The sequence below is a fragment of the Cydia fagiglandana genome, chromosome 18 (genome assembly GCF_963556715.1).
Source record: "Cydia fagiglandana chromosome 18, ilCydFagi1.1, whole genome shotgun sequence".
NCBI classification, from domain to species: domain Eukaryota; kingdom Metazoa; phylum Arthropoda; class Insecta; order Lepidoptera; family Tortricidae; genus Cydia; species Cydia fagiglandana.
Genome location: NC_085949.1, coordinates 13971978 through 13999635, shown reverse-complemented (window position 1 = coordinate 13999635; position 27658 = coordinate 13971978). Strand labels below are relative to the sequence as shown.

The 27658-nt window shown below is 38.5% G+C and overlaps 2 protein-coding genes and 1 long non-coding RNA gene across 3 annotated transcripts in view; 2 read left to right on the top strand and 1 right to left on the bottom strand.

The window, feature by feature from the left end:
• LOC134673192 (uncharacterized) overlaps nt 1-27658 on the top strand; it is a 150871-nt gene that overhangs the window by 78011 nt on the left and 45202 nt on the right. The window lies entirely within an intron of this gene.
• Nucleotides 1-27658, top strand: part of LOC134673162 (N-alpha-acetyltransferase 40) — a 43278-nt gene that overhangs the window by 3005 nt on the left and 12615 nt on the right. The window lies entirely within an intron of this gene.
• Nucleotides 183-26972, bottom strand: LOC134673135 (UDP-glucosyltransferase 2-like). The gene is made up of 6 exons (XM_063531076.1): nt 26516-26972; nt 18794-19261; nt 18368-18538; nt 2293-2524; nt 1593-1815; nt 183-612 (listed from the first exon to the last, which is right to left on the bottom strand). Exons 1-6 carry the CDS (start codon nt 26687-26689, stop codon nt 261-263), a joined length of 1620 nt encoding a protein of 539 aa, XP_063387146.1. The 5' UTR covers nt 26690-26972; the 3' UTR covers nt 183-260.

Here is a 27658-nt window from a genome sequence, read left to right as displayed (position 1 = left end):
TCGAAATATCAAACTTAGTCCCTTTTTTGGCTCTTACTCCAACATAAATTATTTTCAGGTTAAAACTATTTCATTTTTTTGGTTTGACTATCCACAACCGTCAAGTTCAGCATACAACAATAGCGAAGGTCACTAATGAGATGTTTTATAAGGGAAAAGAAAACAAGATTCATAAAGTAATTTTCTATTATCATCATAAATATCTTACGCGTTATTATTTACACTTATATCTAAATTACATTAAATTCAATTTGAATTAACTAGTTAACTTTCGCTTTGTATTTCCAAAGCAAACAGAGCAAAAAACTGTTTCTTCTGAACAGCCTTTTTTCGAACACTAGCTTCTCTTTAGGCCACCATTTGATACATCTAGTACAAAGGTATCGAAATAGAATATATAGAATGAAAGTTAATAGTATAGTTAAAGCTACGCTAAGGGCGATTACATCTAGCAGCATGTGCTGAGCTGGATGCAAGTCTAACACGGGAGACCTCAAGTGTCCCGCACCTTTATGTCTTAGGACGTATTCTATCCAATATACTCCAGTATCGAGTGGCGATAGCGGCCTATCTAAAAAGATATCCCTCAGCTTTAAGGCATTCTCTTTGTACCTGCAACAAATATTATATATTAAAGTTCAGTTACATAGCTTGTGTCTTAGGTTATCTAAAAGTTAGCTGTAAACAGATAGCAGGGCGTTTTTATTGGCAATAAATATTAGTTAGGCGATACGGGTGTTTTGCCGCGTGTGGCGGTGTGCGCGTGCCAGAGATAGTCCTTGTTTGTGAGGACGGGGTGCCGTCATCGATAAATCGAGCGTCTGACTGTCTCGTATGAACAGAGAAAGTTTTTTGCTCCGAAGAAAGTTCTGGTAGTTTAGGTACCTACGTATACGGTCGTAAGAGCAAAATACAGTCATGAGTCAAAGTACAATCGGCATTGGTATGAGACTGGACCCAGATACGAGTTGAATACCATTGAATAGATCTTTTATAAATCGGCTTTTTCACGACTTAGGAACAATGTTATGCTTATCATTTCGGAGTTGTCTTATCTCCGTTACCGATGTTACTTCTTTGTTTTTATTTTCATTATAGATTTAAAGTGCGCACCGCAGTTTTAAAGTGCGCGTGGTGACTGAAGAGAGTATTAAGTAGGTAGTTTAAAGGTTGGATACCTAAACAGTAGAGACTAAAAATACCTAATACTTCTCATTACTAAACAAATCCTTTAATGCTGCATGCCACTGGTCCATATCAAAGTTCCTGCTAGGTGTGGCCACTCGCACAACGCCTGTCTGCCATAGCTTATCTGTTGAGTGCTTGGACTCTTCTACGGTAGCACAGAATAAATAATAGGTAGTATGTACTAGGTACAGAAGATTCACTCTAACAAAACGCGTCTGTTACGATTAGGACAGATATGACCGCTAGGTGGTGACAGCGCCACGTGCGGCTTACGGCTAGCCACCAAAATTGGTGTGGGACGAATGTACTTGTAGAGCTACCTGTTGCAAATCGATGGGGTGAGCCACGCCTGACAGTAGCACATGATCATACAGGTATAGATATGAAGATAAGAATCCACTTACTTTTGATTGCTAAGCAAATCCTTCAGTGCTTCCCGCCACTGGTCTTTATCGAAGTCCCTGTTGAGAGTGACCACCCGTGCGACGCCTCTGTCAGCCATCGCCCGTCCGTTGAGTGCTTGGTCCGCGTACAGTGGTACAGTGAGCATGGGCGAGGCGCACGCCACCGCCTCCTGCGTACCCAGGAGTCCCCCGTGCGATATAAACAACTTGACGTTGGGGTGACCTGAAAATAGTATTATGGTTAATTTTATTCATGTTAGCATGAAAGCTTTATTGAGTTTGGTGCGTTCGTTTCTATATAGAGATGTAATTAAATGATTAAGTCTACATATTAATGGTAGTTACACAAAAGCTTTCATTTTAATTCGGTCAGTTCGCTGTCTTATAAAAGTTGGAAAGACTGTCGTAAATCTTGCCTGCTCTAACTCCTTAGTATGTTGTGTATACAATAATAATTTTTTTGTACCTACCATCGGCCGCACTGTTAACTGACAGTTCGTAAACCTTATTACAAAAGGTATAAGGTCCGCCGATGGACAGTTAAGAGTGTTGCAGTTTGTACAAGCTTTTATCGCTGACTAACAACCCCGAATACAATAAGTTTGCGTTGTTTTATCAAAAATTCAAAACCCTATTACTCCTATGAGCAGGTCTAGCTGTTAATAATGTTCCAAGTTCTGAATGAAATGTGACTACTTACATAATGTTTTATACTGCGGTATCCAGTCCATGGTGTACACGTTGTCAGGCACGGTCAGGTTCCGGGCTAGCATCCGTCGGTCCATCTTGACCAATACTGTCTGCGGCAGCTCCCCTATAATGCGGAAGATCTCAGCCAGCTTGTGGTTGGGGATCGTCTCGATGCGCGACATGGAGCCGAAACTCCAGTAGATGACGCCCTCTTGCGACGCGTCGAGTAGCACTTTCAGTTCCTGAGAAATAAAATATACATATAAATTATCATTGGCTACTTAACTGCTGGGCAAAAAAATAGAGTAATAGAGTATTTAAGACCAAGTTCGGCCTGGTCAGCCACATAAGGGCTCACGCTAGACAGCGTCCATGATGTTTATCTGGGGTCGCCGTCATCGAAAACGATGAGGAGGACTATATATATATATAACTGCAGGGCAAAGGACTCTAATAGCGCGCCCATTATAGCTTTATCTCAGGTCTACCGATTTCACCAGTATTTTATGTCACATCTTCTTTTGAACATTTTTTTATTTTTATTTGCGCGTAGAACGTGTTCTCTATTCCACCCCAAATCCTGAACTTATTAGTCCATCCGATATGACAAAAACTGACGCTCTTTGAAAGTTGTTAGAACCTAAACTGCTTAACATTAGACAATAGAAAGGCATTTTGTATTTCTGGTTAAAAAGTGTCTAACATTGGTTACGTCCGCATGACGGTGGTACCTATCTCCTGTGAATCTGTGATTTAGGCTTTCATATACTTCAGTGGAGTACTTTAATGCTCTAATAATTTCCTGCTAGTTAAGATTAGCCAATATTTTAACAGATAACAATCGTATCATCTCTACTAGAATTAGGCAATATCAACAACATCATCTCAGCCATAAGACGTCCACTGCTGAACATAGGCCTTCCCCTTGGACCTCCATACGTGCCGGTTGAAAGCGACCCGCATCCAGCGTCTTCCGGCGACCTTAACAAGGTCGTCGGTCCATCTTGTAGGTGGACGTCCTACGCTGCGCTTGCTAGTCCGTGGTCTCCACTCGAGCACTTTTCGACCCTGCGTGCAATGTGGCCTGCCCATTGCCACTTCAGCTTGCTAATCCGGTGGGCTATGTCGGTGACTTTAGTTCGTCTACGGATCTCCTCATTTCTGATTCGATCACGTAGAGACACTCCGAGCATAGTCCTCTCCATAGCTCGTTGAGCGACTTTGAGTTTTGAGATGAGGCCGATAGTGAAAGACCACGTTTCGGAGCCCTAAGTCATCGGTCAGAATTAGGCAATATCAACAAAATATTATTTCGATCAAAACAATAACAGACACTAGTTATAACTAGACTGCGTCCACAGACCGTATGTCTATCAGTGGAAAGTAGGGCGCTGCTTGTTTGGGAGCAGATTATGGGTAATTTGGCGAATGGCGAATAGTGCCGCTATCTACTAGGTCTAAGGTCCCGGGTCGATAGTTCACTATTGCTATATAATTTGGGTTAAGTGTTATAGCATCGAACCACTAAGTACGAAGTTTGATTAGCAAGTGTTTCATATGCAAGCTACGAATGTTCTGCTTGGGGTGAGAATCTGGATGAATGAGATTTTATTTACCTTGGCTCCCGATTTATAACCCTAAGATCAATAAGTTGTTGGCAAAAATTTCATTTTTGGTACAAGCTTTTATAGCTGACTGTACTTTTCTTTCCACAGGCAACAAATACTCATCGAGACAATTCTAAAAACCCCAAACACAATTGGGTTTCGTTGTTTTATCACAGAGTTCCTATGGCTACCTCCGGTGTCCATCATCAGATCAGCTCGATGACACCATAATATTGCATTGTCACCCGAGTTAGTATATGTATGCAAAATTTCAGCTTTTAAACAAAGGAGAATGGGCACTTTAGTATGGGCAGTGTCCCATGGATGTATACTGTTGAGATATATGTCGTTTTAAAGCTCTTAATCGTAGTATCATTTTATTGTATGGCACCAACCTTAGACAACTTGCAGGGACCGAGCTATATACAAAAAAAAGTTGCGCACATAAGCAGTTAATTTTCATAATACGCTTGATATAATAAGTTGTAGCGTATTTTAATAGAAAGAATATGAAGAATGCTTTATGGTTTTTGTATTAACACCAACGATAAAGTATTTAAAGGGTTTGAGTTTACAGTTTTACAAAATCGTCATACTAAAAATTACTTGCTGTACAGCGGAATAAGAGTGTATACACATGCCATATATATCATGTGAAAAGTATTTTTATAAGCTATTTTTCGTATAACATAGCTGCGGTCATACGCTTGCAGGAATCGAAATAAATCCATTTAATGAGTTAATTAATGGTAGTTAATTAAGCCGTAATTTTTCTACTCACCGCTAGATGTCGCAACAAGTCAAAATTCAAATTGACGTAAAGCATTTCTAAATTGCGGTAATCTCGACAGTCTTACTCCATCATTTAAAAAAATATAGATAGTTGACCAATAATGTCTATGGACTTTCTAAAGTAATGTCAAGATGACGCTCAAAGTACCATTGTCAAATAATTGTCAATAATTTTCAAAACGTGCAATTTAAAATAATGAACAAGGTCTTTACAAAATAGCGTATTTTAAATGCGCTAGAATTTTGTGCAATGAAAGACATTCCATTGATATATTTTAAACCCGATGTACATATTTCAGCGAGTACCTCTTTGATGATCTTTCACTGGGTAAGTAAATAAACGGCTAAACGTATAGATGTACAGGGTAATACGTATAGATGTTGTTAGATTGGTTGTGATTTGTGATAGCACACGCAATAAGACCCATGGAGCACCCGATGTTAAGATTTAGGGACTCCTGCAAGCGCGACATCTATGATGTTTTGGCATCGGTGCCGCTGGGTACGGCTGGGAGGAACGTGCTGCAATGAGACCCGAAAGGCGTAGAGACCGATACGTGGGAGCGAAGAAGCTCGACGAAGTGTATCTGGAAAACTTGAGACATAAAAGGCACAGGCGTCATCAGGCTGGTGCTCTGGTATCAAATCCAGAGGCTCAACAAATTCACACATGCGACTTACGCGGCAAGAAGTGCCGTGCAGCGATAGGCTTGTATAGCCACGGTAGGGTATGGGGGCCAAGTCAGGTCAGACCCGTTGGCTGCACCCATGGGTGTCGCCCAGGGCTTGTCAGTATCTATTAACACATTCTAGTAACGGCCTTGCAATTGCAGCCACCGCTATTGCTATTTTACTTAATGTACTCGGGTGATGTTGCAGGTATTATATCAGCACCAAATACATATATGCAGTGAACCAGATGTCTCGGTGTGTTAAGCGGCAATTGACGTGTCCAATCCAAAGCGCACTTTCTGCATTTTTTAGTTGGACGTCGGACACCGAGGCTACTGAAGGTCCAAGCTGGCGGCATTAAGATGGAGTAGGTGGAGTTCAGCTCATTATTTAGACTTTATTATAGGATATAATATAGTAGGATTGGGGTTTCATCAACAACTCGAGCACTATTGTAAAAAAGTTAGAGTTGAAAGATTTATTACACGACCCAACTGTTGTTACGCAAGTAAGGCACTTTTGGAACAAATGAATCAAGGTCCAGTTCTGATGATGGATTCCACAAGGGAACTCCTCAAATCTTAAAAACATAGGTACACATAGTAATATAGATACAAGGTTTTAAGGACGATTTTTCATGTTTGTTTATTTGCCTATTCCTGTAAGTCTTTAGCAAGTAAGATGTTTATAGTAACATTTGCACCAAGGACCATTTATGATGATGGATTCCACAAGGAACCGAGGGGACTCCTCAAATCTATTTCTGTAAGTCTTTAGCAAGTAAGATGTTTATAGTATCATTTTCGCCAGGAACCATTTCTGATGATAGATTCCACAAGGAATCGAAGGAACTCCTCAAGTCTATTTCTGTAAGTCTTTAGCACGTAAGATGTTTATAGTAACATTTGCGCTAAGAACCATTTCTGGTGTTGGATTCCACAAGGAATCGAGGGGACTCCTCAAATCTATTTCTGTAAGTCTTTAGCAATTAAGATGTTTATAGTAACATTTACGCCAAGAACCATTTCTGATGATAGATTCCACAAGGAATCGAGGGGACTCCTCAAATCTATTTCTGTGAGTCTTTAGCAAGTAAGCTGTTTATAGTAACATTTGCGTCAAGACCACTTCTGATGATGGATTCCACAAGGAATCGAGGGGACTCATCAAATCTATTTCTGTAAGTCTTTAGCAAGTAAGATGTTTATAGTAACATTTACGCCAAGAACCATTTCTGATGATAGATTCCACAAGGAATCGAGGGGACTCCTCAAATCTATTTCTGTGAGTCTTTAGCAAGTAAGCTGTTTATAGTAACATTTGTGTCAAGACCACTTCTGGTGATGGATTCCACAAGGAATCGAGGGGACTCCTCAAATCTATTTCTGTAAGTCTTTAGCAAATAAGATGTTTATAGTAACATTTGCGCCAAGAACCATTTCTGATGATAGTTTCCACAAGGAATCGAGTGGACTCCTCAAATCTATTGCTGTGATTCTTTAGCAAGTAAGCTGTTTATAGTAACATTTGTGTCAAGACCACTTCTGGTGATGGATTCCACAAGGAATCGAGGGGACTCCTCAAATCTATTTCTGTAAGTCTTTAGCAAATAAGATGTTTATAGTAACATTTGCGCCAAGAACCATTTCTGATGATAGATTCCACAAGGAATCGAGTGGACTCCTCAAATCTATTGCTGTGATTCTTTAGCAAGTAAGCTGTTTATAGTAACATTTGCGTCAAGACCACTTCTGATGATGGATTCCACAAGGAATCGAGGGAACTCCTGAAATCTATTTCTGTAAGTCTTTAGCAGGTAAGATGTTTATAGTAACATTTGCGCCAAGAACCATTTCTGATGATAGATTCCACAAGGAATCGAGGGGACTCCTCAAATCTATTTCTGTAAGTCTTTAGCAAGTAAGATGTTTATAGTAACATTTGCGCCAAGAACTATTTCTGATGATAGATTCCACAAGGAATCGAGGGGACTCCTCAAATCTATTTCTGTAAGTCTTTAGCAAGTAAGATGTTTATAGTATCATTTTCGCCAGGAACCATTTCTGATGATAGATTCCACAAGGAATCGAGGGAACTCCTGAAATCTATTTCTGTAAGTCTTTAGCACGTAAGATGTTTATAGTAACATTTGCGCTAAGAACCATTTCTGGTGTTGGATTCCACAAGGAATCGAGGGGACTCCTCGAATCTATTTCTGTAAGTCTTTAGCAAGTAAGATGTTTATAGTAACATTTGCGCCAAGAACTATTTCTGATGATAGATTCCACAAGGAATCGAGGGGACTCCTCAAATCTATTTCTGTAAGTCTTTAGCAAGTAAGATGTTTATAGTAACATTTACGCCAAGAACCATTTCTGATGATAGATTCCACAAGGAATCGAGGGGACTCCTCAAATCTATTTCTGTGAGTCTTTAGCAAGTAAGCTGTTTATAGTAACATTTGTGTCAAGACCACTTCTGGTGATGGATTCCACAAGGAATCGAGGGGACTCCTCAAATCTATTTCTGTAAGTCTTTAGCAAGTAAGATGTTTATAGTAACATTTGCGCCAAGAACTATTTCTGATGATAGATTCCACAAGGAATCGAGGGGACTCCTCAAATCTATTTCTGTAAGTCTTTAGCACGTAAGATGTTTATAGTAACATTTGCGCTAAGAACTATTTCTGGTGTTGGATTCCACAAGGAATCGAGGGAACTCCTTAAATCTGTTTCTGTAAGTCTTTAGCGAGTAAGATGTTTATAGTAACATCAACCAAGCCAAGCCAAGCCCAACCAAGCCAAGATCCAAGACCAAGGACCAGTTCTGATGATGGATTCCACAAGGAATCGAGAGATTTCCTCAAATATTATAGGTTACATATACATATAAGTAGTTACTTTTGAATTTTCATTAACACCGCAAGCAATTATATCTAAAAAAGTAACACTTTATGAAGTGGGATAGTTGATGTAGATCAAAATGGAACTCTTCAATGACATGAATTTCACGTTTGGCGATATGTCTTCTCCTATAAGTCTTTAGCAAGTAAGATATTTAAAGTAACATTTGTGTCAATGACCACTTCTGATGACGGATTCCACAAGGAATCGAGGGAACTCCTCAAATCTATTCCTGTAAGTCTTTGCAAGTAAGATGTTTATAGTAACATTTGCGCCAAAGACCAGTTCTGATGATGGATTCCACAAGGAATCGAGAGAACTCCTCAAATCTTGTAGGTTACATTTAAGTAGTTACTTTTGAATTTTCATTAACTCCTCAAGCATTTTATCTAAAAAGTAACACTTAATGAAGTGGGACAGTTGATGTAGATCAAAATGGAACTCTTCAATGACATGAATTTCACGTTTGGCGATATGTTTATTTCTGTAAGTCTTTAGCAAGTAAGATGTTTGTAGGAATATTTTTGTCAAGGACGAGTTCTGATGAGCGGCTGATGGATGGCCTGACCATTATTGAATGAATCTTTACCTAACCTAACTCAAAAAGTCAAATCACAAATGACACTGCGTAATGTATTATATAAAGTATCATTCAAACAGGAAGAGTACTCAGAAGATGATATGTCTTCTCAGTTACAATTTTGCGAGATTTGGCATTTTAAGGTTATAAATTGTATGGATAAGAGCGTATACAGTGTAAACTGTCACCGTGCCCTTCGTTTTTAATATAAACTAAAAAAAATACTATAGTTCCAATTTTGCTAGAACAATAATTCAGTATGTGTCTCTTTTTCATGCGGTGAAATCCCTTTCCGCCCGGAATGGCAACGAGGTTATCCAATCTAAAACCAAAAGTAAGTACGCAATACGCAAGTTGTAAGTAATAGCTATCCATTCTTAGTACTTGTAAAAGGACGGTGCTATGAAGATATTAATTTTTTACCGAATTCTATATGAAGTGGTTATATAAATTCGACCGTTTCTTTTCTTTATAAGCTACCTAATCTCAACTGAGGGAACTCCTCAAATCTTATAGGCATACACGTTTTTAAGAAACATTTGTGTCAGTTCAGCTTCAGGTTCCATGAAAAATTGAACCAGCCCACCTCCACATCCCACCCAACGAACATAGTTGTGGGTTCAAGTACTACCCAAGACAGGAATATTTTAACTTTTAATTTATTTCTAAGCTTAATAGCATCGTTCGCAGACAATACTGCTTGATACAAAATTAAATTGATGGAATTCTCTAAATCTTGATCAAATGTACCCGAAAGGCAAAACTGTTTAGTGACGTCACTGTTTGACCAGACAGGAACGAGTCTTGCAAATTGCTGCGTCATTCATAAGAAATACCTGTTGGTAAAGTCACTAAGTAACTGGGTATGTAGATAGATAGTAAAAAAATGTCTATAGGTAGACCGACCGCTTAAAAGAGGTCTCGCCTGCGCGGTACGGGGCGACGGGGAGGGACGACTAAGGGCGGCGGGGTCGGCACCCGCACCTTTCCCACCGCCCTTAGTCGTCCCCATTGGAGACAAATTCTACCTAGCTACTCTTAGCTACCCCACATATTTAAATAATTACCAAACGGTAATTATTTAAATAAAAAATGGTAAATAAAACTATCAATCTTAAAAAAAGAAACCAACTTTTCTAACGTGTCGGTAAACAAGATATTAATTGTTAATTATAATTTCAGAGACTATACGACACTAAAACAAGGATGCATCGAAACAAGAAAAATCAAGCATAGTTCAAGAAAAAAAGCAAATAATACTTAATGTGTTATGTTGAGTTACTTATGTTGAGTTGGTAGATATGTAAGGTTGAAAAATAAATGACAATGTGCATAGAATACAGAACCAATGGTTTGAACATCAAAACTATTAGGTGCATAGATCGTACTACTTGTAGTAATATAATATTTTTTCAATTGTAGCTTTTCAATTATATTTCATTGATACATGCTTAGGTAGTTAGGTACTTATTTTAGGTAGGTACCTTCACAGTCATTTGTAAAAATATAGGTGCACAAATCATCTCAAGAATGTTCCATATTTTTACAGTTGACTGTACATTTTATTCATAGGTTCTGTATTCTTAATGTACATGAATTGTTTTAGTGTAATTATTGTATTAAATACTGTTGACAGTCAACAGTATTTATATATCTACTGATACTTTGAAACTTTTCTGTGATTACTAACGGTTCCTACCGTAGGACCTAATCCAGTACTTACCTACTATAATCCAAGTCCTCTTGGATGATTATTTAAGCATGGACGAAGCGTGGGTGCACGGAGCAGACGCACGCAAGGGGGTGCCATTTTGTAGGAAAAATCCATGTCATACTATTTTTTGTTAACCCGCTCACCCGTTCCGTGCAACCGCACCGTAACTACTGGCAATAAGCGAATGCCTTTACGCTATGTATAGTCATCTGTATGTTTAATACATAGTATGTTTCTCTTCGAGGGCCGCAAAAATATGTGACACTTTCTTATGATTCTACAAATAAAATCGTGTCAGATATTTTTGCGGCCTTCGTTGTGTAAGATATTATTGCATGTAAGTACCTAACTAAATTCGTATGCGCGTTTGCAGGCTGTCTGAGCGGATCCTCACGCCACGCTGCTTTGGTGTGCGAGTGAGACAGTCAGGCCAATTTGACCGTGCACCTGACATTACGAGTATACCGATAGTATAATAATATTGGAATCATATCAGTTGTGCGGACAAGTCCTATCGAAATAGACGCGTGAATTTACAGCTAAGTTGAGCTAACTGTTATCGATTCCAATATTATTCTTGTCGGTTTGACGTCAGGTGCATGTTCGAATTGGCCTAGTGCTAAGCCAGCAGTAGACGGGACAGTAGCCCCAGCAGGACATCTGTCACCAGCAACACGTCGGGTGAAATGCCGCGTCGTTGCCGGACATAACCGACATTTGTCGGGCGACATTATAATGCAAGTCGCGCAATGTCGCCCGACATTTCGAACTAAGTCCGGCAACGTTGCGGCACTTCACCCGAGGTATCTGGTGACACCTCAGCGAATTTGAACGAAATATTTATAAACATATTGTACCTTCGGTGTACTTTAGTGTACTTTTAATATAATTCAGTGTACTTCTCCCGGAAACGAGATATTTAACAAAAAAGGTCCACCCGCCATTCTGACGTCTGGATGGCGGGTGGACCTGTGAAATCTTGGATTATACCGCACTACAAAACTTCATTAGGAGAAGATTCTAATATCGACATATTTTACTTCCAGATGATTTGGGAACAAGCAAGTGAACATAAATATATTAAGCAGAAATTATTTACAAATAATATTTTATTTAACCACAGAATATTTATAGTACAGTCGGTGCATTATGCAATTAAGGACATAATGTGTTACACACGATCGTTCATGAAGATCTTTAGATATATAGAAGTTGTATTTATTGCCATAACAGGGAACACAGAAAACACAATATAATAAAAGTTACTTAACCTATATACATTATACCTATAATCTATAATCTTAACCAGACCACTGTAACTATAGTAGATTGTTAACCAAGGGATGAACGATGCTCATTCCTGCCGAGGTAGTTTGGCGCTCGAACATGAAAGCGCCAAATAGGTAGTTCGAGTTAAACACTCTACTTTTCATTCCGAATACGAGGAAAGTAAAATGCATGTGTTTTTTAAAAACATACATCTAATGCGACTTCAGGTATAGACTCGCGCGCGAGAAAGCAACTCATGCTAGACCGCCTGGTTGGTGGGTGGACCGTAGTTTGAGCATAGCTCATTTAAGGGACGAGAAATCTGATTTCTATTAAAGGTTTACAATACGGTATGAAGACACGCTAGTTCTTAGGGGCCCGGTAAAGGGTTAATATACGATTCCCACCGACAGTAGTGGTCGGGTCGCGGCGGAGCTCATCTTCAATGTGCCTATACAATAGTAATCATGTATGGCAGACGCGATGGAGTTCGTCCGGAGCCGTCCGCGTCCGCGAAGACTCGACCGGTTTACGGCAGTTTAAATGTGAAACGCGCGTCGACTCCGCCCGTTCGATAGGAATCCCTTTATTCGGTTAAGGACCGATTTTGGTAACGCCAGATTCTGTTTACGGCAGATTATTTTTATGGCAGATTCGTGTATTGTATTGTGTGATTGAATAGCACGCTGAAGTTCACTGTAATCAACCATTTGGCTCGGTGGGTCCTGTGATAAGTACTTGCATCTCTCAATAATTATGCTCCACCAGTGGATCGAACGGAATTCAGGGAGTTAATTTGGTAAGATCCACCACTGATTTCAGCGGAACCTGTCATATAATTTATATATTTAGTATAGGCTTCAATGGAATCTAATTTAGATATAATAACTAATGGCGATATTCATACATATTTTCTGAGCCTAATATGCCATTGAAAACCGTTTGTCTTGTTTCGCCTCTTTGGTAGCGTATTTTCGGCATGGTGTGCGTTTACACACTTATATTATAGAACAAAAAAGTATAAGGTAAGGTAAGGTTCCAGTGGAGCCTATACTACCATATATCTAAATTATTATATATGACAAGTTCCGCTGAAATCAGTGGTGAATTTTACCAAACTCCCTGAATTCTGTTCGATCCACTGGTGGAGCATATTAAGAGATGGATGGATCACAGGATCCACCGAGCCAAATGGTGGATCACAGTGAACTTCAGCGTGCGATTCAACACACTGGTGGTTCGAGATAGTGGATCGTACTGGATAGAGGGCAAATTCTAGACTAGTTTAAAAATATCTATATCACTAGGTACGCTAGCTTCATTGATTTTATTGCATTATGGTTCTGGAGCACTCCATGGCAGAATAAACATTATATGTAGAGTCTGTGCGGAAAGAGAAGAGTCGGTTGCTATTACTCTGAGTATTTTATTGTCTGTGAAAACTTATCAAAAAGCAGTTTAAGGCACAGTATGTTTACGGTACTTTTTGGTTTACTATAGGCGCTAGTACTGCACTCTGGCGACAGAACATTGCAGTAATTCCACCTGAATATTCAGAAATTGATCCTCATACGAGTATGACTGAAAGATTTTTTCGGTCGATGGCAAACAAGTATACGGCCCGCCTGATTGTAAGTCACCTTGCTTATGGCCTGCAACTCCAGAGGTATTTATATTAGCGTTGCCGACCCTTTAAGAAACTTGTAGGTACCCTTTTTTTTTAAAGAACCCCATACTCTTTAGACCCTCGGGAAAACCTCGATAGGGAGCTCATTCCATAGCCGCAGCATCCGCGCACGGAAGGAAATTCCTCTTTAACCGCACAGTGTGCGACCATAGTAGCCGATACAAAAATGTAATCTACTATGGTTGCGTAGTAGAGTAGGACCGAGACAAGTCTGCAGCGGATTTGATAGCCCACGCAGTGAAGGTACGTACGTAATACGTTATAATTTCATAGAAGGTTGACGTTTAAAATAACATAAGAGTTAAGCCACGAAAAATCTGCAGCGATTTTGATAGCCCTCGCAGTGTTAATGTTGTGTGTGTTGTGTATAGGTACAGTCATCAGCAATAGTATCTTACACAACTAGGACCGCAAAAATATGTGACACGTTCTTATTTGGAGCGCAATAAGAGCGTTGTGTAGGATACTATTGGTGATGACTGTACGTCATAATTTCATAGAAGTTTGACGTTTGAAATAATACTTGCACTGCGTAGGCTATCAAATCCGCTGCAGATTTTTCTTAGTCTGACTCTAGCAACTATGTAGTATCGTAACACAAATAGACAGAGATAAACTATGCTATTTCTTTCCAAACATCTTGGGTGTAATAAACTCCTTAGAACGTAGTGGTTATATATCCTCTTTGCTTGGAACTACTAATATCTGTGACCAAAGACATTTCAGTTCCTTGACAGATTTGACGTGCGGTCTACGATCGTTGCACTGCAGCGTGCAATATAATACGCATGCTTCGTGCAGTCGGTCTCGTCATTAATTTTACCATGGAAATTGACAATTACACCGACGTGTCGGAGCAGTAGTGCAGCTGCGGTCAGAAGTGCGTTAAAATCACCATACTACGTGCAGTCGGTAACGTCATACATTTTACTATGGAAATTGACAATAACACCAATGTGTTCGGGTCGCTGCAGTAGTGTCGGAGCAGTAGTGCAGCTGCGGTCAGAAATGGAATGTTTGAATGCGACGGATTTTATCTACATACGATGGCACCGACTAGGACGCCCTTAGCGAACCTTTCGCAAATGATCCGAGCTTTGCGCACTAGCCATTCCCAAATCTTGATGTACTTATTCACACTTATTCCCAATGCTTGTATGGTTGACTCGTCCTGCTAATATGCGTCAAGAAAATGTATGTCGTGAAATATTTCTTAGTTTGCATGAAATAAATACATTTATACTTAAAGTTTTGAAAGGTTTTATTTGATAATATACATTATATATACCGACTTATATTATTTATGTCATACAGCTACCTTTTTATCGTGCTTTTTAACGCATTCACTGCCACCGACGCATATATGCGTCACCGTGGCTTTCACCCTGTACCTTTGACGCCCAGACGCGTTCATAATATATAGTGACAGCAAAGTGCGGCACCTGGTGAACCTGGTGAATGTCCAGAAAAAGAGGGTGGCAGTGAATCCGTTAAGGCAAACGAAAGAAACGCCTTCGACTCGCGACGGTATCTCTCTCATAGGGCCGATATAGGCGGACTGCAAGTACCTACTGCAAACCGACTACCATCTGTATGGAAACTGCACACCGACTGCACGCCAACTGCAAAGTTGGGACAAAACTGCGACTTTAGGTTCTAACTATAGCCTATCCTGACCTCCAGGGTTATATCCCCACCGCAAACTTCGAAACTTATGTCTCGTTTATCTTGCTTTATCACTCGAATATGTAAGAGCAACAAAATGAGACAAATATATGAAACTTACGATGTTCATGGTGACCTCTCGTTTTATTGTCAACGTTCAGGTTTAAACAAACTTGTGATGTCATGAATTCTTATGTCTCAGTGATATTTTTGAGCGTTTAAATGCGGCTATGTGGATCCAGCATTTGCCGCTTATTTGGTTCTTCTATTGCACGCAAGATGTCAGTACTAGAGAGGATTTGAAAATACATACTTAAGTTGTTTAGTGCAACTTGATTATATACGAAAATATAAGAATAATATCATTAATTATTTCCTAAATGCAATAACTTTATATTTCAGGCATGCGAAGTGATGTAAATAGTTAGAAAAGGAGCCCTAGATGAGTGACATTTTTTAGTTCCAACTTACGCCGCAGTGCATGATCAAAATAATTAATAGTATCTTCCCTGGTTACTTTCGGCCTATGGTGTCATATAAGAAATTAATGCTAAAGTAAACACCTTCCAAATAAGATATGTATCATTTATGAATAACAATAGTAAAAATGCTCATTCTGCCACAAAAGCTCCATCTAGTGTCAGGTAGAACAATCAAAGCGGCATTTAAAACAACTAATTAATTAATAAACTAGTTTTATCTCCGCCCCTGCAAGCATTTAAGCATAAGTCTACTTTTCTAAAAATACCTTATAAAAATGCCTTTTAATTCTTATATATGGCTTGTGTATACAAGCAAGCTTAAGTACTTAATTACAGTTTTTCTTAATTCAAGCATATGTTTTATCAATTAATTCATGCCCTTTACGTACTTAAACGTAGGTATTGGTATACAGAAGTGTACTATTTCTCATGGACTTTCATATAAAATACCTAACAACTAGCTACTGTACAAGAATACTGTAAAAATCCGGTTTGTATGCGTCACCCTTTTTTTTAAATAGCTCAGTCCCTGCACGTTATCCAAAGTTGGTGTCATACAATAAATTAATGCTATGTGTAAGCCCTTTCAAACGAGATATGTCTCAATAGTATACATCCATGGGACAAATTGCCCATTCTCCTTTAACTTGCAAGATTTGATTACAGACAACGGTTAGGTGAAACTAAATAAAAGCTTGTAAAAATAAAGAATAGGTAGTTGAATAACATTTTACCATTCTAGTACTATTGTTAGGAAGCCGTACAGAGATAGAACTCATAACGAACGATTCAATCGGAGCTATGTATTTAAGTTCCATAAAGTGCCAAAGATCCGAAGTATTAACCCTCAATAATAATGACTTAGATACTCGTGCCTGATAAATATTCCTTATTCGCTGAAAATATTTTAGTTAAGTTCTTTTTTTAAACATTTGCAAATAATGTTTGTAAAGTGTGAATGGTGAGTCTCCGCTGTCCTGATTTCTTTTACTTCAAATGTATTTAACTGGAATTTTCCGTTAAGATTCTCTCATTAAAATCTATTAGTATTTGAGAGAAGTGCATCAAAATTGAAATAGGTTAATCCGATAATTATCAAGAGGCACTTATTAACTATTATAGTTCTCACATTATTTCCTGCTCTTTAATGATAATGTCATACTTCGGTCACTTTTGTTATATAATACGAGTAGATTACTCTAGCATCAATGCAATTATAACATTCCTGTTTGTAATCATTGTCAATTGAAATTGTTGTTGCTATTGTATGTTTACAATGTTGTTATTGCTTATCCTTTATTAGTGCGAAGGCAAAATGTATATAAACATTAATGTAATTTAATACACGTGCATACACTCGGACCAGGCTAAGTTTGCACCGACTTATCACTCTTATCAGTGACAATGCCTGCCATAGGAGCCATAGGAGCGCTACACTTGACGTAGTATTTGGCATGGGTGTAATACAGTTATTTAGGGTTATATGTCAAAAAATGTAATCTCTTAAATTCAATATTATCATTTATCGACATTGTACTAACAGGCTCCCATAAGCCGTGGAGCGGGATAACGCGAGGAATAAGAAGTACTAACAGCGAATCTCCCAACTGACGATTGGTATACCTTCGGTTTCAGTTTCGGCAGGTTCCGGCATAAAAATCATGTTTCCGCCGAAGGCTCAGTTTCGGTCAAAAAACTGCCGATCCTCCGATTTTGATTTCTGCTAAAAATCCGGTTTCGGACACCTGGTCTAAATTTAACGTATGACCACAACCTATTCACAGACCAAATGATCAACGATAAGCTTCATTATGTCATTCAGGTCTACACTACAAGTTACAACAGCCCTACAATGTCAACAACAACAATACAATAGATTGCACGTTGATTTATTGGTTGCATCGCGAGAAACCGAGGTGACCTAGTGACTCGCGCGATATGAAATCACGATGAATTCCGCCTGCAGCTATACGAGATAACGTAATCGTGCTCTTAGTATTTTACTCCTTTTAACCTCTACCGCCCAGAGACCTATAAAAAGGGCTCCTGTTCCATTCTAATTTGAACTTTGTGTCGACAAAATAAAATTTAATTTTGCCTGGCAAGGTTTGACGTATGGACGTTAACAATATTTTCCGTAAACCTTAATGCATTAATTAACTGGAAAATCTTAATCAACTTATCCTTATTTATTTGTCTGACTCAATAACTCGAATGGAATAAAATCGATTATACATCCTACTCAAGTAATTACATATTTACGTTTGTAAAGAAGTCTTAAGATGCACGGAGTTGATCAATACACTTAGCTCCGAATATTTGGGTCGCTGTGATATATTGTACAGTCAGCAGCAGAAGTTGCTACGGTGTTCAAAATTACCTTGACACGCTCGTATTCTCTTAACAATAAGGTCACGTCAAGATCATTTTGACCACCTCGCCCGCTTAGCAACTTCTGCTGCTGACTATACAGCTTTTATATCAAAATTCCATATTCAATTGGTTCCATACTAAAGTCGATATTTAAGCAAATATTCACCTGGCTTAGTTATTAAATAATCTCAATATTCTCAATTTTAGCGCTAAATTGTATTCGGGCAAGGAGCATGAGATACCTGCGACCTACTGAAATGCTTGACTTAAAGGCATGACATGATAAACACTTCCGTAAGGGACTTATTGATTGTTTACTACAAGATTGATGAAAGTTTTACCTTGGGCAATTGCTGCGAGTCGTCCAGATGCAGCCCTCCCACTTCAACTAGGCCCGGCACCAGCGGCCGCACCTCATTTATACTGAAATGACTGTTCGACAGCACCAGACTATAGTTTTGAGCTAAGGCTTCTAGTTTTGGTCCAGGGCCGAAAAGCCGGTCTGCTATAACCTGAAACATAAGTACGCTTAAAAAAAATTCTTTAAAAGATAAAAAATAGTTTAAAATTCATGTAGGCATATTACAATGCTTATGAACGTCAAAAAAAGCTACACCGGCTACACCTCTGTCTCGCGAAGATTTAAATCCCCCCTCAATTTGCAATAGTTCAGTATAAAAGAAAAAAATGTGGTTATCAACTGTGATCTTTTGTGATCAAATTCAATGACAATAATATTCTTAAATAAAAATAATTAAAAGATTTACCTGAGAAGGAATTTGCGACTGGTATTTGTACAATATTTTAGCCCAATACACAGATAGCGTGTTCATAAATCTTTCCCAGAGCGTCATGTGTTGTCCGTAGCCCATCATATAGGCTGGGATATAAGAAGTCGCCTCCGGATTCCCTAGTTGGTCGTTCACCCACGGTAGGGGGACACTGGATAGAAACCCCACTACCGGAGCTTGGAACTTCCTACCAAACGGCAGGAAACATTCGCTTCCGAATATCTCAACTATCACCATATCAAAGGTGACGGTGGAATTAAGCAGAGCTTTGACAGCTGGTAACTTGGAGACGATTTCACACGTCCTGACGCACTCTTGTATTATCTGCTCCAAGTTGCCTATGAACTCTGGTTTTAACGTGTGGTGCTCTTTGGTAAGGTTGTTGGCGATTTCAGGTATGGTTCCGGCTAGGCTGATCGTTTCAACGTTTGGTGGTGGATTTTTCTGTAACAATAAAAAAGAACAGAGTTAGACCAAGAAAAGTCTGCAGCGATTTTGATAGCCCACGCAGTGCAAGTGTTATTTTAAACGTCAATCTTCTATGAAATTATGTCGTGTAAATAACAGTAGCACTGCGTGGGTTATCAAAATCGCTGCAGACTTCTCTTGGTTTAACTCTAGATGTAAGGTAACAATAAAAGAGAATAGATAGGTGTAAGCAAATAGTTTTCAGAAACGTGTTTTTGAAAGGAGAGTCTTCGGCGGTAAATGTTCTCGAGTTCTTTTTTAGATGTTTTCAAGAGATCATAGCTTAAGTTAAGGTACAGTTTCACTCGTGAAAAAATCCTCCAACCCTTAAAATGCTTAGCATTAAAATGAAACAGGTATATGCACATACAGTTAAACTTTATATAGCGACACTCAAAGGGACCGGACACTTTTTGACGTTAAAGAGAAATTAATATGAAAGTAAACCAACTGGAGCCAAAAATTTCGATGTTATAGGGAGTGAAAACGTTATATCCATATCACTAGCCCAATAAATATTACAGGGTACTATGTTTCACTTTTATCGAACTGAAATTTGAACATTGTCATAGTGACATTAAGTCGAATTTCAACTATGTTGAAAATGTAACATAGAACCCTGTATATATTGGGCCAGCGATATGGAGTTTACACTGAATGAGGATATAGGGCACATAGTTGAATGAGCGAGTGTTTAGACGGGCCCCGCGCGTGCGCGATAAGCGCCGCACTGCCGCAGACACGAGAGGTGAGAGGGCAGCTTGTAGGTACTCGCTTCAGCCGGCGTACTTACAGATCTCTAGGGCTTGTTTTTGCAAAAAATCTAACATCTAATTAGCTGTCAGTGAACTTTAAAAACTTGTTTTCTTACGGTTCAATAGAGGTGTAAATGTTTTTGAACTTCAATATATTAGGTCTGACGCCCGGAAGCCAGGAAGGATACTTGTGCTGACCACGCAATAATTAAAGCTAACCAGTTGACCACTGACTAACAGGCCGCCGGACGATATTGGCCTGTCAGTTAGAACAAAAAATTGACAGTTCCGAACAACTAACCGGCCGATATTGTCCGGCGGACTGACTCTTTCAGGATTGCAAATCAGTACCACTCTTTTTGTTCGACCACGGCTATTCGTACCAACATAATGAAAGACTTGCAAAATTCCCAGTGACTGTTTCTTTGTGATATTATAAGTATCACCTATTTCTCTCTACATATATGCATAGGTATGTGTCAGCGTCAGCTAAGCCGGTATGTCGGCCTAACCCAATTTGTAATATTAACATCTCCTGAGTCTTGGTCAATTGGTCATCTGATTTCAAGCTCGTTACGTGACAAGTTAGGTATCGTCGCGACTTGTTTTTTTGCCAAACGGAACCATTTGGCCGATATCGTCGCTATTAAGATGTATCTGAATGAATGTTTATATTATGTATGTATTTCTAATGAGACGAGTTTTAAAATAAAGCTATAAATAAGCGACCAACGACCGCGTGTCCTTGCCATTGACCAACCCGTGGTGGCCGTGATTTAGTTCGTTCACCCGTTTGGTTTTACTATTATTTATTCGGTGTTTTCGTTGATATTGAATTATTGATATCTTGATATCCTACCCGCTTTACACTTGTCCGCGAAAAACGCCGAATGCGAATATTACGCCTATGATATATATCCTATAGTTAGGGAGGCGAGGTAGCTAAATGGCGTAATTCAACGGCGCCGTCGAGACCTATCAAAATCGAAAGATAAAATAATTTCGAAAAGAAAAGCTCGTATGGCAAAAACCATTTTAGCGGTGGGTTTGGCGTGTACGGTTTTTCAAAAATGTTAAAAAAAACAGTTACTTGGGCATTCTCGAGCGCGTCAGATATTCATACTACGTATGCCCCGAGTGCCTCTGATAACAACGGTATACTAATCTGCCGGTTTGCGTGGTGGGGGTAGGCATATAAAGTAGTCAAAAATGTAAAAAAAAAAATTGACTCGAGCGCGTCAGATTTTCGGAAGGGGTGTTAAGTAGGCCCCAAGGAAGCTTCCTTTAAAAAAACTGACGATTTCGGCGTGACGATAAGTTACGATGAATTTTTGAAAATGCAAAAAAAAAGTTTTTTTGTAATACTCGAGCGCGTCAGATTTTCATAGGGGAGGTTTATCTCGGTATCCTGAAAGCATATTTTTTTAATCTGACAAAAATGTTGGTGGGTTCTCTTAATCTGACCGAAAAAGGTTTTTTTGTTTCTTTTTTTTCCTTTCTTTCTCCTTGATAAAACGGGGAATTTAAGAATGACAATAAAGCGATAGATACAACCAACGTAAATGTAGATGAAATGTAGTACGAAGTGTATTATTTATTGTATAAAAAATGAAATGATATAAAAATTGGATTATAATTGTATAGGCTATTGAATAATATACATACATGAAACTGTACATGTTAATAATACTTTTGTATACAGATACGCGTAACTTTATCCGAGTCCACGAAAATTGTCGAGAAGCTTTAGAAAAAAAAATTTGAGATATAATAAAAGTCACATAATTTAATCATCGTTATTTCATATCAATTTTTTTAACACCCTCAGTTTTCGAGATATACTCAAAAAACCGGGAGTTTGAGTTTTTATGATGCTTCAAGTCAAAAAGTTTTAACTTTGGACAAAAATGTAAAGAGACCTTTTTTGTGTAAAATAAAATTACCTTTTTTGTTTATTTAAACTTTTTTTTGTAAAATGTATCGTTCGCGACTTATATGCCGCAACGCGTTCTTAGGAAGACGAAATGGCTCCTCCACACTTCCGGTCATGCGGAAACCGGCAGATTTTGTATTTTTAGTAAGTTTTAGATTATATTCTTCAAAATAAAATAAAAATCGCGCTCGAGAATGCCGGATTAACGTTTTTTTTTTACAAGTTCGCGACCCTATAACTCGGCGGCGTCAAGGACTTATCGTCAGATTAGTTAAATTTAGTCTTTAAACACTAAAATCAACCCCCAATATCTTAATCTGACGCGCTCGAATATTTCAGACTATCCATTTTTTTTTACTAATCTGATCGTCTATCCTAGGCGCGCGTCACTACATATAGAGCTAAATACTTTACAAGGTTGTTCTATTAGGTCTAAGGTATCTCTCATATCTTAAACTGCCACGCTCGAGTATTGCCGAAAATTCCCCTATTCGCCTCCCTAACTACTATGATACTAACTACTGTCTTGACCACGCGATTATGCGTTGTATCGGGCGACACAATTATGACATTGCGATATGCGAAAGATAAAAAAATGCAAAATTGCGAGCAGTTGCCAAATTTGGTCTCTATCGTAGAGTCTAATGATAGAGTGTACGAATGAGTATGATATTATGACACACAATAATGATTTTTGATATTCACGAGGTCGATGGATCTCCACGAGTGACAATGACAGTGACTTGAGATATAGTTATTTGTCGCCAAACGTGTAGTGCGGGCATAATAATTTGCACGCAGTGAATCCATGATGTTCGGTAACAGGCCAACGCTCCCGTGCTGAGATGAAGATAAAATCTTAACACGCGTCAACTTAATTGTTGCCGAGTCCATAAACGAAATGATTGGATCGACCTCTAGTCAGTATCATATCAATACTACTTGAGACTTTTAATGACTGATAATATGAGTGCTTACGGGGCCCACTGATTACCAGTCCGCCGGACGGACAATATCGGCCTCTCAGTTAAACGCAAAAGGTGACAGTTCAGGCTGATATCGTCCGGCGAACTGGTAATCTATGGGCCCCTTTACGCGGTGGACACGGTTCTACATTGTAGATGTAGGTCAAAGAGTATAGTATATTAGATGTAGGTATAGATAAGTTGCTACATCAGTGTTTAGATTTATTTTACTACTCAATAAATGCATGTCACATAAATCAAAATTTAAAACTGTGTTTGCCGCACATATACCGTCACATTTAATACCTACCTAAAAGTACATAGAGTCAGACCAAGAAAAGTCATATCAAATATCATAGGGCTATCAAAATCGCTGCAGACTTTTCGTGAGTTAACTCTATGTTGTTTCAAGGTCGGCGATTGTATAGTAGAATGTTGTTAAAATTCTGGATTCCAGTGAGAGCTTATCTATCGATAAAAGACATTGTTGTATTTTGTTAAACCCGACCACTAATTACCTGTTCAAGAAAAAATGCATAAATAACAAAAGATATCATACGAACAAAAACTTTACCGTCATTAGAAAAAGGTTCAACAAATCAGAATTACTAAGGACACAAATTCTAACAAATACCTTAAATTCTAACAAAGACCAAAAGTTCAAAAAAATGTCCCTGTCCTACAAAATACCAGACCCAGAGGCCATTATTTCATTTCCAAATAATCTATGCCGAGTTTATGCTATTAGAATTTGAACCTAAGTCTTAAGAGAGTGGGGAAATCTTATGTTATTTATGCATTTATTATGCACAGGTAGGTATAATTATTAGTGTAGTTAAACCTAATCGCGATAAAATAAGTATAGTATGTATAAGTACCAAGTACTATTATTTATTCTGTGGTATAAGGTACATTATAAAGGTGAAGATGCTGGGGTGACCCTTTTACCATGAGTTTATACGGTCGTCGCTAGTGTCAAAGTAAATTCAATAGGATTGCATCTCGCCCGTACTGATATATTGATGCAAGTGAGATGCATTGCGAGTGAGCATACGCAATCCTTCCCCAATATTAGGCGAGGTATATTTACAAATTGCAACACATTGCATTTTCATGGTCTCTACTTCTTTTTATTTATTTTGAGAGACAAAATTAAAACTGAGATCATTGTACAGTGTAAACTCCGTATAACGTCACTCGATATAACTTGGTTGTTATATGGAATGACGTTACTAAAACTATAGCGTCAAAAAACGTCCGGTCCCTTGAGTGTCGCTATAAAGAATAAGAAATATTTATTTCGTTTAAAAATATCCAAACGTCTAATAGAGTTTAAACTGTATCCAATTCTGCATATAACTGCAAAGGTAAATTTTAACAATATGTATACAGCCCAAAGAGTAGTACTTATTAGCATATAGAGAATCCAGCCGTTTTTCTCAAAAAACACTACTCCATGTGTGTACTAGATAACTTCTGCGCGTTTCTTTACATGCGCACAGAAATTGTTATGCAATTTTTGTTCCTTATCAATGTCCTCAAAATAACCTGTGAATTAAGTCGAAATTGCACGATGAACTACAGTGAAACCTGGTTAATTGGCACCTGGATAAATGGAAAACCTCAATAATTGCAACCAAAAGTCCGGTCCCGGTCCCTTGAGACCAAAAGGCCTCTATAATTGAAATTTTGGAACCTCTATAATTGCAATTTAGATTTTAGTGCTTTTCGTAATTTTGCCTCTATAATTGACCACATCGCAACTTAAGACCTCTATAATTGACACTGTGCTAAAAAAATCCGTTATTTTTGCTCTTGTTTTTACCTCTATTATTGAAACGAGTCTTACTTATTACCTCTGTAATTGAAATAATGTAGTTGTAGATAGCAGAAACAATATTTTAATAGCAATGATCATTTTATTTATATCTCCATCCAGAATTCAATTTATTTATTGGGTATCTATCACAGCCTGTAGTAGGTGAAATAGTTTTGATCAATAAAAAACAAAGTAGGTATGCTTTTTACATTCCAATAAAACTTTCTTTTACAATTCAAGGGAATTTTTTAAACCCAAATGATAAGAAAATAAAGTGGTAATTAATGTAGTGTAAAAGTGCAAGTATAGACAGAAGCAATATATAGACCAGAAACCCAGAAAGTAAGCGTGTAAATCTACTTTAAATGGTTATTTGCACCTCCATAAAAGAAATTTGTCAGAACGCAACCTCTATTAATGAAAACCTCTATAATTGACACAACGATTTTTTGAACCTCGTTAATTGACGCGACCTGCTTAAATGAAAAACCTGGTTAATTGACAAAAAATGGGCGGTCCCTTAAGATTGCAATTATCCAGGTTCCACTGTACTTAATTCATTGCACGATATTCTGCCGTGGCCGGATACAGATTATTGGTCCCATAAATTCCACATAAACCAAAAGCTCTCAACTCTCAACCTATCCTACACCGTCATACAGTACTTAGACGGCCATCACATTGGATGCTGCTCTGGGGGCCTAGGCCTAGCCAAAATAACAATCGTACATCGGATCGCCACACGTCAAACGAAAGATAAAGTGTATCGGAGTGACAGATATTATGAAGTCACGTGATTATTTCCATACATTAAGCCAAAAGGGTCTGCATCACCCGCGTATGCATTGGAGCCCCACCACTGTCCTCTACATAGTTTCGCTTCGCCCGCCCAATCGCTCTCCTACTACGATGTACATCTATGACCATACGTTTAAAAGTTATTTATGAAATACTTTCAGGGGGCTAAAAAATCAACGTTAATGTAATGTAGTTACATACTCATAACATCCACGACTTGCAACTGATAATAACTGACCACCGAAACTTACGATTACATAAATGAGTCACTTAACGGCTGTAGCAAAACTTATCATTACCTACCCAAGTAGTACAGTCGTCCAAATTTTTTTAACATTGTAATATGGAAACGTGGGTGTAGACTTTAAAAAAAACACATACAAAGGGCATGCACTGTGAAATCCGTAACAACACAAAACTTTTATAGCGTTTAGGTTTTTGTTCTTGACGTTGACTCGCTCTTGACAATCATATAGGTTTTCAAAATGTTGTTACATGGTTGTTACGTGATATAACCCTTAAAATTCCACGAAACTTTGGTAACACTAACATAACTGAATTCACGGCTATTTATTTATTTATTATTTTAGTAGAAGAAAATGACATTTTATTAGTGATATTTTTCATTTAACAATTAAATCGGTAGCGAACAAGTAGCGAAAGCTCGGACTGATAAAGAAACTTCAATTCGTCGTTCGTCTAACCCTGTTCAAGACGACTATGGTTTGATATTTTTGTTGATAATTATTTTATTTTAATTTTCTGGGCGGAAATATTTAAAACTGTATTTTTATCAATTCTTAATAGTCATGAGAAGTTCTAATTTTTATTGAATTTATTTATAATTTAAAATCTTAATTATTAAATATTTTTCATTAATAATGATATTATAAAACTTGAAAGCTTCCACCACCTAAACTTTTTTTCCTACAAACTTTAAAGTAAGTTAATCGTACGTACCATTGGAAAATGTGTGATGACGGTGAGGTGATGCTGCCTAGCAGCCAGCGCCTCGATCAGCTTCCCGTACATCGCGTAGTGACTCCTCGTATTGGTGGGCAGCACCGCCAGCAGCCGCGCCGCCTGGCCCGCCGTCGCGCACCACAGAACCAACCACACCACCCACACCCGCATCTCGCCGCCGCTAGACTTAGTTTGCAAGTGTCCCGGCCACCGTCGCCGATCGCCACCCGCCCCCGATAAGCTGTGACGTCACTCTGTCCCCTGATTGTAGTCCGTAGCACCGCGCGAGCCCACCCACGGCGAAAGCAACCTTCATTCACAACGAGACCCCCTATCGCCTTCCAATTTGCGGCTACTTAGATAAATTTCTTCGTGACGACCTGACGCGCTTTCGTCTGCTAGGGCAATGAGGCAGCGGCGGTCCTTACTCGTTGTGTAGCCGGTATACATCTCGATCGTGTAAACATTCATTGTGTGTTCAGATGAACTGTAGGTGACCGAAGTGTTCTGCGCACCCGGCGGTCCACGTGGGGTGCGCGTGCGAGTGCGGATTTACGAAATCGGTGTGTAAAGCCAATTTTTGCAAATCATGAAAATACAGGTAGGGCTGTGATATTTGACTTGGCAATATTTTTGTATTTATAGATCTATTTTTTAAATATTCATATTATAAACAACTTTTGTTAAACTAACACGGACTGTTTGGAAGCTTACGACAAACCTTTCATAAAACATCTACAGTGTCTAGTGTCGTCTACAACATCACTACAGTGAACATAACACAATTACAGACGGTCTGACTATAACAAAATATGAAAAAGATACTCTTCAAGTTATTTTACTCAAATTTAGAGAACAATACGATGTTATATAGGTACCTAACATTTTGTAACAACGAATGTGGGACTTGTGGGAGCACCATTACAAAACATTGCAAGAAAATATGGGATACAAAAACCAGTTATACCATCCTTATAAGTTTTGCACTCAGCTACCAAATACCGGTAATGCATGTTTCGATGAGGAAAAGTTTTATTTTTGATAATTGGCTCATCGCCATTACGGAGAATTTGTTTTTCAATCCACGATAATATGAATATGAATAGTCCATAAACAGAATGACATTGCAAGTGGGTGAAT